Source organism: Semicossyphus pulcher, unplaced genomic scaffold (genome assembly GCF_022749685.1).
Source record: "Semicossyphus pulcher isolate SPU_LCO1_2020_fin unplaced genomic scaffold, fSemPul1.0.p SCAF_17, whole genome shotgun sequence".
NCBI lineage: Eukaryota > Metazoa > Chordata > Actinopteri > Labriformes > Labridae > Semicossyphus > Semicossyphus pulcher.
This window is the reverse complement of record NW_027211681.1, coordinates 15,483,535-15,496,629: the sequence shown is the minus strand read 5'-3', so window position 1 is coordinate 15,496,629 and position 13,095 is coordinate 15,483,535. Positions and strand designations below refer to the sequence as shown.

Genomic DNA, 13,095 nt, shown 5'->3' with positions numbered 1-13,095 from the left:
TGTTGTCTTCTGTATGAATCAAAGTTTTGTCTTTTTTTTTCCTTTTAGATGTTTTCAGGGAGAGAATGTTTTCTTTTGAACTAAAAGTAAAAGGATAGACAGTTCTGTGTGTTGTGTAGACTACAGTTGTTGCGATACCAATACCGATTCCAATACTGATACCAATACCAATACTGACATGATACTGATACTGATACCGATACCAATACAGACACCGTTACCAATACTGATACGATATCGATACCGATACCAATACCAATACTGATATTGATTCAATACCAATACTGATGCCAATACCAAAACTAATACCAATAACAACACGATACCAATACTGATACCAATACTGATGCCGATACCAATACTGACACGATACCGATACTGATACCAATACTGAAGCCGATACCAATACAGACACCATAACCAATACAGACACCATAACCAATACTGATACGATACCGATACCGATACCAATACCAATACTGATATTGATTCAATACCAATACTGATATTGATTCAATACCAATACTGATGCCGATACCAAAGCCGATACCAAAGCCGATACCAATACCAATACTGATACTGATACCAAAACCAGTACGAGTATTGGTATCAGCCTCCTTTACTGCTTAAAATGCGGTATCAAGTAAAATGTTCTTATCAGTGTTTTCCCACCAATAGTAGATACTGTATTTTATTAGGATCACCCGTATCATAGGGTTGCTCTGTATCAGCAAATACACAAGTCTAGGTATCGACATCGGGTAGGAAGAATCTCTGGTTAAGACTGTAAAGCCCTTTACTAATGTAAATTTGCAATTACTTCACTAATCTGTGTCGATATTTTTGACAGCTCTTTGATTGCGCCTAAAACTCACATATATTGAACTTGAGTATGTAAGAAGAAAAGACTGAAATTGCACCTTTCTATAGAGCAGGGAAACTTGAAGTGGTGATATTTGTCTATTAAATGTCAGACAAACTTAAAAAAGGAAAGCTATTACAGAGTCCCAGATTCTGATTTGATGTCTTTCAAACCCAATTTCTTTTTATCTCAGTAATAGTCCCTCAGATGCAAAGTTCAGTTTTCTATCATCCTCATATAAGACAAAGAACAGCAGCAAATAGTCCCATTTGAGAAGCTGAAAACAGAAAATGATAAAACAATTGCTATCAAACTTCCTGTCAGTAAATTCACTAACGGTGTCAAAGTGCTACAGCTCGGTATGAAAATAAAAGCCTGTAACATAAAACTCACACTGCATTTTCTCAGGGTGCTAAAATCCGACCTTTCACTCCTCCCCTACAGCAGATTATATTTGCGTCGTGAAAATAAAAGTGATAGCACATCAGATCGAGTTGGTTCGCGGGGTGTCAAAGTGGAGACCCCTGTTGAAAGGCTGCCAGACTGGATGAATTTAGCCTTCAGTGTGAATCAGTGCACCGCTGACACTCTCATCACTGCTGTTCATTATCAGGCTGTGAAACAGATAGGAAGCTGCAGTATGTTGCCTGCTGCCTCTGAAAACATTTAATATATCTCCATTCCTAACGTGAGCATAAAGCATGTGCCTCTGAAGCTATCAGACATCTCGTGACGGTGGACGGCATACAGACAGAAAAGGCAGGTATTAGTGTTTTCACACATATAGGTTACTTTCACTGCTTTTCCTCTGCGAGACATTACAGCCGGATGTTTTTGTTACGCCATGTTCTATTCTGCTCAGAGCACGAAATAGCTTCTTGGCAGACAGACCATGTGGATTACCTTTTTATCTGTACCAAAGCTCACCACATATTTCTGGAGAGAATGGGGCAAAGGAATGAGTCCATTTAAGGATACTGATGAAAATCCAAGACTCAGACTACGAGAGGCTGGCTCTGAGATGTTACCTAAAAACTAGCGAGTGAAAAAAGAATGAAACAGCACTTTAAAGACAACAGTCTCCTGAAGTAATACGACTGCTGTTTCCTTATCAACATAAAGGTCTTGAGATATATCCGATACATATGAAAGCTGAATAACCTGAAAAGACTTGTTTTGTTGTATTCCTGAAACAAAGCAGAGATTCTCTTGATATACTTTCTTCACACAAAAGATGCTCTCTTTGAGTGAGGTTTTTTGTTCAGTATTCAAGTCACATCCTCTGCCACTATCCCTGCCTGTTAGTGTCTCTATGCCAAGATGAGGAAATGCTAATGCTAGCCCCCGCTGCCAATCACCTCGCTGAAAAAAACCCCCGATGGATGCTAAGTGAGAGTGGCACATCCAGGGAAAATGTTTGTCTGCTGCCTGGCAAGCAGGAAGGCAGTCAGGCAGGGAGAAGCTCCAAGAGGGGAGGAGAGGAGAGGAGGCGAGAGGAGAGGAGAGGGGAGGGGAGGAGAGGAGAGGAGGCGAGAGGAGAGGAGAGGAGAGGGGAGGAGCAGAGAAGAGAAGAGAAGAGAAGAGAAGAGAAGAGAAGAGACAAATGGAAATAGGAGAGGAAACAAAGAACATTGAAAAGGAATGACAGGAAAAGAAAATGAATGGAAACAAAGGAAGAGGAAAGACAAGAGAAGGAAAGTAAAAGGGAAAGGAAGCAAAGATAAGGTTAGAAAGAAAAGGGGAGAAATAGAGAAAAGGAAAAAAGAAAAAGAAAAAAGAAATGAAAGAAAGTAGAAGCAATAAAAAAGGAAAGGCAGCAAAGGCAAAGGAAAAGGGAAAGAAGGTAAAAGGGTGGAAATAAAGGAAAAGAAACAGGAAACAAGGAAAGAGGAAATGAAAAAAAGAAAGGAAACAAATAGAAAGGAAAGCAAATAAAGGAATGGAAGAAGGAATGGAAAAAGGAAAGGTAATAAAGGTAAAGGAACAAGGAAAGAAAGACAAGATGACAGTAAAAGAAACAGAAACAGAGAAAAAGAAAATGAAAAAGGAAAGGAAACAAAGGAAAGGGACAGAAAGAGAAGAGGAGAAACAGAGGAAAGAAAGAGAAGAGAAGGAATGGATCAGGGGAGAGAAGGGAGGAGGAAACAAAAGAAAAAGATAGGACAGGGAAGGAAATGAAATGGACGCTAAGGAAAGGAGAGAGGAAAAGGAAAAGGAGCGGCTTGGACAGCAGCCAGGTTTAGAATGCAACCATCTCTGCAAGTGACATGCAACCACCCACCCACCCCCACACATACACATACACATACACACACACACACAAAAACACAGCAACATGGCACCGGCTGTCCCTCCATACTGTAAACGACTAACAGGAAACAAAATAAGAATATGCGAGCCTGTGGTGAAACTCACTCTTTTTGGAGGCTGGTGACAACTTTAAAAACATCTGACAGCCTCGTCTGACATTAATCTGGTGCCTGGAGGCCGATTTCATTCTGACGGTATAATACACACTCTTCAGTTCACTCATCAGTGTGTGTAAGTTAATTATCTTCTAAGAGTATGGAGGCATCCTGTGGGAAGAGTTCACGCTGCTGTGGGTGCACCTGCTCCTCTAGAAACTACATTACAAAGTCTTCAATGCACCTAATGATTCCCTGTGGAAAGCTGCACGTACCAGATGCACCGTCACGTTTTTTACAGTTTTTAAAAGATCCTGTGGATTAAAGAGATATTTTAATTATTGTAAGAGCTCAGTTTATCTTTGGGACATATTTGCATTTATTGATAGGACAGCTGAAGAGAGGCGGGAAATACGGGGAGAAGAGAGGCGGGAAATACGGGGAGAAGAGAGCAGGGATTAACATGCAGAAGGAGGCCGAGGGCGGGAGTCCAACCTCAAGGATTGTAACCTCTATGAGCGTCTGCCCTACTGACCGAGCTAAACCGGCTCCTCAAAGAGCTCAATTTAACTGTAAAACAATCAAAGTTTTGCCTTCTTTACACACCAATTGTGCTGCAACAAAGCTCTGAAGCTCTGTATTAATCTTTATGGTGATTTCTGAGACACAGAAGTGTTACGCTCCAATCTTGTTCCTTCAAGACTCTTTTTTTTTTTTTATCTTTTCCACACTTAAAACAATCAGCAAAGTGTGACTGATGCTTGATGTTCTGCCAGATCTTTCCCACCTTCTTTTTCAGTCTCACATCTAACAGTGTTACCTGCCAGATGTTGTGTAGAGCTGATACAGTGTCTGCAGCTCATTAACTTTACTCTTCAATGTATTCATCTGTCATGACTTTTGTACCTGAACGTTATGTGATGGAAACGTCCTCATTTGGTTTTTTGAATTATTAAAGTTGTAATCTCAAAGATCTCAGTTTCGTTCTCTTTGGCGGCTTTCCCTTGTAAGACTGTTTGCCTTCATTTGAGCGTCCAATTTGTTTCTTTTACTTTGGATTTTCACTTATTTTTGAAGTTGTATCTTTTCTTTTCTTTTCTTTGTTTGTTCAGCCATAGTAGATTACTGTTTACTCGCAACACTTGCAGAGACCGGACAAGCAGCCGCTTAGCTCCGCCTACCCTCTCTGGCAGACCAACCACTGCTGAGTGATGGAAAACGCGTCTCTAACTGGGCGCTGCTTCTGATTTTTTCCGAATGACTGAATGAAAGTCGCCACAGACACCCAGTCTTTAATAATACTATATACTGCAAATGTAAAGGCTTTCATCAGTGGGCCATAGGCTCAATCACCATTGTGTTACCTCATTCGGCAACAGATAGTGACTTAACAGATATTTATTTAAATGAAAATCTTGAAAGTAGTTTGCTCTTTAAATTGTCCATGAATGCATTGGTTGACTTTTTACACATGATTAATCCTAGAACTCATTTTTTAAGTCAAAGAGCCTTAAATTTCACTTCTGATCGCTCAAATGTGAATATCTGCTTCATTTCTTGCTCTTCTGTGAAAGTTTGAAAGTCTTTGGTATTCGGACTGTTGGCCAAACACAACAAGCTATTTAAAGATTTCAGCTTGGGTTCTGGCAGTCATGAATTCTCCATTTTTTATTTTGTGGGCTGAAACAATTTGTTCAGAAAATAAAAGGCAGATTTATCAATAATGTTAATAGCTATCATCTGCAGTCATATTCCTTTGTTTAAAGACATCCAAGAGAGATGGAGGTTTGAAAGAACAGAGGCAGCGAGACACAAGAAAAAGCCAAAGGTCTGTTTTTTCCAGAAGCAGAAAATGATAATGTGGTGGAGCTGATATCTTCTCCCCCTGCCTGACATTAACAAAAATAAATAAATAAATACACATAAATATATTTGACATTTTCTCAACACGTCCGGATCAGAGGGGCGTGACATTTGACGGATCACGTGATGTTATGAACGGTTTGAGCTCACAGTGGACGGTGGGAGAAAGGAGTCGGGAAGGTGCGTTTAGTGCAGTGGGACCGTTAAGGAGCCAGGTGGAACCCCAGGAGGGTTATTATTCGATCAAATGCTTCCTCCTACACACAAACATACAGTATATCGTGAATATGGGATCCTGTTTTATGTCATCAATGCTTCTCTCTTCAGACGCTCTCTGAACTTAAAACTTAACTCACTTCATTAAAACACTTATGAAACATTTATGAACTTTTTTTTCAAATTATGACTGATCTCAGTCAACAACTGGAGCTTTGGTGGCGCTGCACAAAGAAGAAGAGCTATTTTTTAGATGCATGTTGTCCCCAGTGTGATACTCTGGTGAACAGAAAGCTGGCATATCAAATAGACGCGAGTATAATACCTGCATTTATCACCCCGGGGCTCTGAATTATGATCCCAAATTGCACTAAGCCTTGAAGGAACTCAAGCATATAATTATTACCCTTCACGCTTGCAGAGTGACACCTCTCCTCAAGCACAGACTATAAGACAAGGTGCTTCCACAGAACCTGAGAGGTTGATATCCACAGTGGGGACGCCATTCTTCTTCTATTGTTTTACTAATGGATACAGAACTGGCCCATTTCCCCCGTCTGACAGCGAGGAGGAGGCAGTCCATCGCTCACAGAGGAAGAGTGTGGGGTGTAGTATGATAATCAGGACCATGACGGTGGAGTCCTCATTCGGAGCGATGATAATTTAATCTATCTATCAATCATCCATCCATGAAGTCACACTGCAGCGTGCCGTTGAATGGATTTTCCTCACAAACGCACAGAGATGTTGTTAGGCGACTTGCTCGAACCTGCAAACCTCTGAAAGCTGAAGGCACGCGTTTGTGGAGCCTGGCGTCCTTAATGAACCACCTCTGTTGCACGCGCTGCCAGGCCTGCATGCTGACTGCCAACACTGTCACATTAACACACAGCGGCATGCGGGGTATTGACAAACATCTGAGGTAAAGATTTAAAGCCGTAAAAGCAGTCGGACTATTAAAGCTAAATGCTTTTTTACACTACAAAGACAGAGAAGGTATAAAAAACACCTTTATGATGAAATGCAATGCAACACAATGAGCCTGCAGTAAACCCTCATAAGAGCTTTTTGTTGACACTTCTGATATGGACTATGTGCATTGACTGAATGAGTCGCACTTTGATGGCTGTGCTTCGGAACAGTAAGTGCATTCAACCCGTGTAGCAACAATTATAAGTTCTATAGGTTCTTTTCACACACACGTCAAAGAGCAGGCTCACCGCTGCAAGAGAAGAGCTTATAGGGCGCTTGCATTGAAAGAGAATGAAAAGGTGAGGATGAATTCACCGCGAGTTCGATTCACTGCGGTGGGATGAGCTTAAATGGTGTAAAGCGACTTTTACGCGTACGCCGCGCAATGTATTAAAGTTCATATGTCATGTTTAGTGTGGTAAAGTGCTTCAATGCATGTTTCTTAGAGGAAACGACACCTACTTATTCTTTGCTCTGAGGCGTCAAACAGCAATTTTACACTCTTAATTAAGATATGACTCATAATAAAAAGTGTCAGACTTTTATGCCTCTGTTGAGATAGAGAGGGAACAGTGTCGGAAACAGGGGAAGAGAGAGTGAGGACTAACACGCAGCAAAGAGCTGAGGATGGGAGTTGAACCAGGGCCGCCACATCAGGGACTGTGGCCTCTGTATACGGGTTGCTCAACTTAACAGCTGAGCTAAACCGGTGCCTGTCGGTACATTCTTAATCTTTACATTTACATCAAGCTTGTCGTGTTAGGAATTAAAGGTCTTTGAAGGGAGCGGGATCCTTTCCACAGCCGTTCGTTCTTTGTGATACAACTCTGTATGACTGCAGAGATGGCAACAAAAAACACAACAAACTTGGCGGTGGGTTTTAATCTTGCTCACCGTCGGCACTATGTTGTGGCGACATGATTCTGCTGCACGTGACCTAGTGTAGCGGAGCTGCAGTTGAAAAAAAGCTGCCTGTGGTAAATCGGCATAAAGGGGAGTGCATCTCGGAATCGGATCGTTCGCGAACGTCACAGCACTACAAGCTAGATATTGAACAATGAGAAACCTTTAGGAGGCGGCTGCGGCTCAGAGGTAGAGTGGGTCGCCCTCGAATCGGAAGGTCGGCTGCTCAATCCCCAGCTCCTTCAGTCAAGTGCAGTCCATCTACGTAAAATGTATTAGTTTTTAAAGCATTCTACTCATTAAATGTGACTTTGACAATATTCTCGCCCTCATTCTCAACCCCTGCAAGCCCCAATGTAGGTCTGATATCACAACGCCAACATAACCTGGCACCAGTCCCCGGTCTTGGATTATTACTGAGGCGGTCTGGTATGTGCTACTTGGCTGCGTTGGACTGAACGCTTTAGTGACATCACTGGGAAAGAATATTGAACATTGGTAGCAGCCTTTCCTTTTTGCAAAGTCTCCTCTCAGTGCAACATGACAGGAAACACGGCGTCCTTGAGTCTTAGAACAAAAGACGGCAACAACAACGGCGCAGTGTTTTTTGCTGTAGATTTGCAGGTAAGCACATTATGTGCAGCATTGGGAGAGCAAAATGATCTTGGCAATGATGCCCGTGAAGGACCCTTCAGGAGTAGATGGATAAGCCTGTTAGGAACGCTCTCTAAAAGGCAATAAGTGAGGGAGAGCAGGTAATAAATGGCTTTTTTGCTTGGGCTCAGTCTCAGGGGATATTTTCTCAATGAATTAATATTGAAGCGCAGACTCAGGGCCCGGGCAAGTTTATACCCATAAAAATTGGCAAATTATGGCCGTGGTGACAAGGCACTCCATCAGCAGGGATGTTAATAATGTACAATATGCTGCTGCTAGGTTAGAGTAAATGATTATTACACAGAGGGAATGCGTGAAATAAAAGTGAAAGCCCTACACATCTCATGAGATCACGGCCGGTCACACTGATATCAGCCACGGTGATTAGAGGAAAATAACGTCTTAAATAACATAAATATAGTACGTTATGTAGTATAACAGCTCAGTTCTTCATTCTCTCTCTCCCACGCAGACACACTTACACTCCCCGCTGAAACCTTTGATATCCAGATCGGCTTCTCCTGAAATACTTTTGAACACGGCAGAAAAGTGAATTGAAAGAGCTCCACGAGTCAAAATCCATCAACAAGCAGGTGCAGTCAGGCTGAAAGGGATTTTTTTTTCTCCCCCCTTTATAAATGCAAGCACACTGTTCCAATAATAATTACCTCCAATAATCTTCAAAGTTTTTCTTTTATTTGAAAAAGTGAAACATGAGAGAGGATGCAGCTTTGGGGCTCAGCCTGTCTGACAGAGATACATGAGGGGGAACAAAGCACAACATCCTCTGTTGGACTCTGTTTGTACAACTCTGTCACTGTTTGGAAGGACTTCAGACCAGTTTCACTCCAGAAATCTATCTCAGCAATAAGAGATGAAACATAATGTGGGCTTCACTCCCATAAGTCATCATAACAAAGGCACAAAAGACATTTCTGCCAAGGAACATGACTCACACAATAACTTCATAAACACTTAGGAAATATGTCTTAATTGTTTTAAAGGAATGTGTCTGGTCGACACCTAAATTACAACTTGATATTATCATGCAGGGTTGTAAAATAAAACAAAACGCTGGCAGCATCCGTTCATCAGACGCACCTATAGGCTGATTCAAATCTCGGACACACGCATTCTTCGGGGTCTGGCACGTCTCCACTCCTGTCTGCGCATATTTCATCTGATTCGTGTTTGAACATGAAGCACCGGGCGATGTGCTGTCACATCACTTTATAATCAGCCTGATATCTGCACGAGACAAGAACCGCTTGGTGTGATTTTATTGCACGTGTCAACACTTGAGGCTGAAAATGTGCAGATTCACCTGGTTCGGGTGCAATTGGATTATTACAGTTTCAACACAATAAAAGTAAAGAAAAAAGACTGAAAATGATCAAATAAGCGTGCATGAATCTCACAGGAGCGAACACAATTTCACAGAAGCAACATGTTTTCACTCATCGAAATCGAGCTTCGCAGTTTGGAGAGCTTAAAATAATGATTCAGTTTGCAGCCACTCCAGCAAGTGCTGTGATAAACCAAAGGCGCAGTAATAAGGCTAAACAAACAGAATGTAGGCTAAGTGAGTTTTATTTTGATGGTCAAATTGTGCTCATGATCTACATCTGTGTAATTTGACGAAAACATCGTCTTTCGCAGAAAATGTGAACCATGTGATCTCACCTGCCATCAAAGTCGGCACTTGCTCCGAAGCAGCAGCTGCACAACAACATCAACTTTATCCATAAATCCATGATTCCGGGAGTTACGCGCCCACGCTGCGCGATATTTATCCTCCGTAATCCAAAAGCACGCGGAGGAAACAATCAGCGGAGTTTCTTTGACGCACGCGGGAGGTGCACAGGTAGGACAGGTCTGCCGGCGTCCCTCTCACTGCTCATGTGCGATATTCACTGAAAACAGTCCGCTGCCTGGAAGTGGAGTGACCCCGATGTGTGTGTGTAGTCCTCTCTCTGCGTTTGTGTGTGTGGATGTGGACGCACTCTGCCGGGAAGAGAGCGCACAGCTCCCTCTCTCTCCTCTCCTCACAAGTTCAGTCAGCAGGCTCTCCAACCAACAGCACCCACTGCAGTCAGACCTTATCTCCTTTCTGTCCAATAACCGGCGGCCAAAACACAGTGGATAACATCCAGCCAGCAGCGCTGGTAGAGGACTTTGGATGTGACGTCCTGACCTGAACAGCCGAGAGGAAGAGGCTGCCGATGCAGAGCTCTGAGTGCCGCGCATGCTTTGGGAATGCCTTCATTAACTGCGCAGCCTGCTGAGGCACGCAGGTGCACCGGCCACCCAGGTAGATGCTGCTCCGGCAGTAAAGACAATGAAGTGGAAATTACGGGGAGTGCATTTGGAGAGGACGAAACGATAAGCAGCACAAAATACTAAATGAGAGGTTGGAAACAGTTTGGGGAAAGTGGAATAAATAGAAACGACTTTTGTTGTAGCTACCTGTAGTTAGGGTAAATAACAAACTTTTTTTTCGTAACGTTTCAAGCACGGCTTCTGTCTTTGCTTTATGTCATTATTTGTTAAGTCTTTTTCATTACTGTATAATGCGCGGTCAGCTGCCTTCAGGAATTAAACATTTCCCGTCATTCTTTGCGCAACGTCTTGAAAATTGAGCAAATGCGGAAGTGCTAAAAACTGCAGCCTGTAGGCCGCGTTAACTGCGCAAGTTTCAAGCAGAAATTTAACATGTTTATAGCCTGGTTAAAAAAAAAATGATGATGATGATTTTTCTATTCATGACAACTGTACGGGGGAAATGTGTACATAACTCACCTATTTTAATTAGCCTACGTAAAGGCTTAAAGTAATCCAGAATTAGAGGGCCGGTCACTTTGAGTGACGTGTTCGCTAATCAGTCCCTGAATTGTGTTTGTGTTGTTGCAAGTATCAGAAAAATGATATGGCTTGCTGTGCGGTTTATTGAAATAAAAGACCTTCAAAGAAGCCTTTTGTAAATGAAAGAAAATCTGGTATTATGTTTTTTAGATGTTAGCACTATATAATAACAGGTATTGCTGTCTGTGCTCACAATACCTGGCTTGTGTAGTGTTTATCATACATTAATGTATGTGTGGCCGTCCGTGCACAATAGAAGTCAGGTTTGTTGTTGTCTTTTCCCTGTAGAGAAGACAGCAAAGTGTCGAGATGAGGAGGCTGGTTATGTCCCACAAGCTCTCTTATCTTTCATTGTCTGATAAATAACTGCAGTCAGCTACCACCACAGATAGAAGCTCCTTCTGTGGAAAACACGATGCTAAACTAGCTCAATCACTAGCTAAAACAGCCACGGGCGTAGATTGTTGAGCTTTGATAACCTGGTGTTTGCCAACCCCTTGTCCCAGCTCCATCCGAATAACTTCTGGCTCCAGAAAACCAACATGGCGGCTGTAGGTATACCGAACTCAAGGCTTCAAAAAAGGCAGCCAACAAACCTATAGTTGACGTAAAGATGGCTATGTCGATTGCACTCTATATAGGTGCAAAACACACTTCCCATTCAAACACTGTTGAATTGCACTTCCTGTCTGGGGGCAGCAGAAGAGGTCAGCCTCTTGTTCTGATGCGACAGCCCTCAGCCTCCAGAGTCACAGTCAGTCAATAACAGAATTCTCCAGTTCGGCCTCAAAGGAAAGAAGAGGAACAAAGAAACCGAGATGGCTTGGTAATTAAATGGCATCATTAAAGGAGCAGGAGATGAATGAGATGAAGGTTTGATATGATTACTTCTGGTTATTCACAGTATTTCACTCTTTTGATGCATGGCTCTGTTTGCCTTGTTACACCCTGACACCAGTCTGATGATAAATCCATGCAGAAGCGAGTGATCTGAGAAACGCCGGCTGTGTATAATTACACTATTAATCACATTATTTACATGATTTAACTGAGAGAATTAAACAGCAGTGATGATTTATTACATTAAAAATCAGTATTCAAATTAAGCCTCATTGCCAATAATGTTCAGAAAAACGAGAACCGATCGGTGAGATTTTAAAAGGTCAGTTCCCCCAAATCAAAAGAACACGCACACTGTCTCACTTACGAGGTTTCTAGCAACGCAAAGTTTCTCGAAGTTTAGAGACGCTCATCTCTAAGACAAAGTTAGTTTTAGGATTTCATTGAATATAGAAGCAGTTTATTTCAAGAGGAGTTATCTTCAAAGAGCGGCTCAAACAGTCATGTATTGGTTTTCATCATAGTAAATGTATTCTCTTACACTGTGAGAATACACACTGTTACTCCTGCCTTAAGACACATTACACATTTATTTGAGGGAAATAAATTAAACACCGAACCTACAGTATTTCACCAATAATCTGGAACAAAGTCCATGTTTTTACAGAACTAAAAGGAATTTAAGATCAGGGAAATAAATTAACCAAATGCTTTTGCTGCTTAAAAACTAGACGTCATAAGAAGTTATGTCAGATTGAATTACTCGGACTAATCAAAAAAACATGCTGTGAACTGCAAGGGAGGGAATGAAAAAAAAAGCTGTATTTCTGTGATTTTGCTGAAGCCATCCTTAAAGTAATGATTTCAAAGATTTTCATTTAAATATAAAAATGAGGTAACACAACGGTGAGTGAGCCCATGGCCCACTGATGAAAGCCTTTGCATTTGCAGTATATAGTGTTATTATGGACTGGGTGTCTGTGGGGACTTTCGTGGAAAAAATCACAAGCGGCGCCCAGTTAGTGACGCGTTTTCCATCACCCAGCAGTGGTTGGCCTGCCAGAGAGGGTAGGCGGAGCTAAGCGGCTGCTTTCCGGTCTCTGCAAGTGTTTTGCGAGTAAACAGTAATCTACTATGGCTGAACAAACACAGAAAAGATCGATGACTACAGATACAACTTCAACAATAAGTGAAGATCCAAAGAAAAAGAAACAAACTCGATGCTCAGATGAAGACAAACAGTCCAAAAAGGAAAGCGACCGTCAGCGAGGAAAATCAAGAGTTACAACCGGAGCCAACCATGGACGTCACACACGCGACACTGTCTGGATATCTGGGAAGTGTTCTCCCACAGTTACTGTTACCGCCACGCGTGCCGCCAAAAAGCACGAAACTGAAATCTTTGACATTACAACCCTCTTGTTAGGAAAGAGTCACTATGTCAAAGCTAAACAGATGCTGCCACAGAGGAAAAAAAACGGTAGAGAATAACAGCAAAAATAGAATACAAGCATA

General features: G+C 42.0%; 1 protein-coding gene across 2 annotated transcripts in view; it reads right to left on the bottom strand.

Moving 5' to 3' along the window:
* Window positions 1–9,845, bottom strand: part of npnta (nephronectin a) — a 61,033-nt gene extending 51,188 nt beyond the window's left edge. For both annotated transcript variants that reach the window (XM_069666036.1, XM_069666037.1), the window contains exon 1: window positions 9,562–9,845. In XM_069666036.1, the coding sequence (XP_069522137.1) occupies window positions 9,562–9,632 (71 nt within the window). In that variant the 5' untranslated portion in view covers window positions 9,633–9,845. The remainder of the gene's footprint in view (window positions 1–9,561) is intronic.
* Between the last annotated feature and the right edge of the window lie 3,250 nt (window positions 9,846–13,095).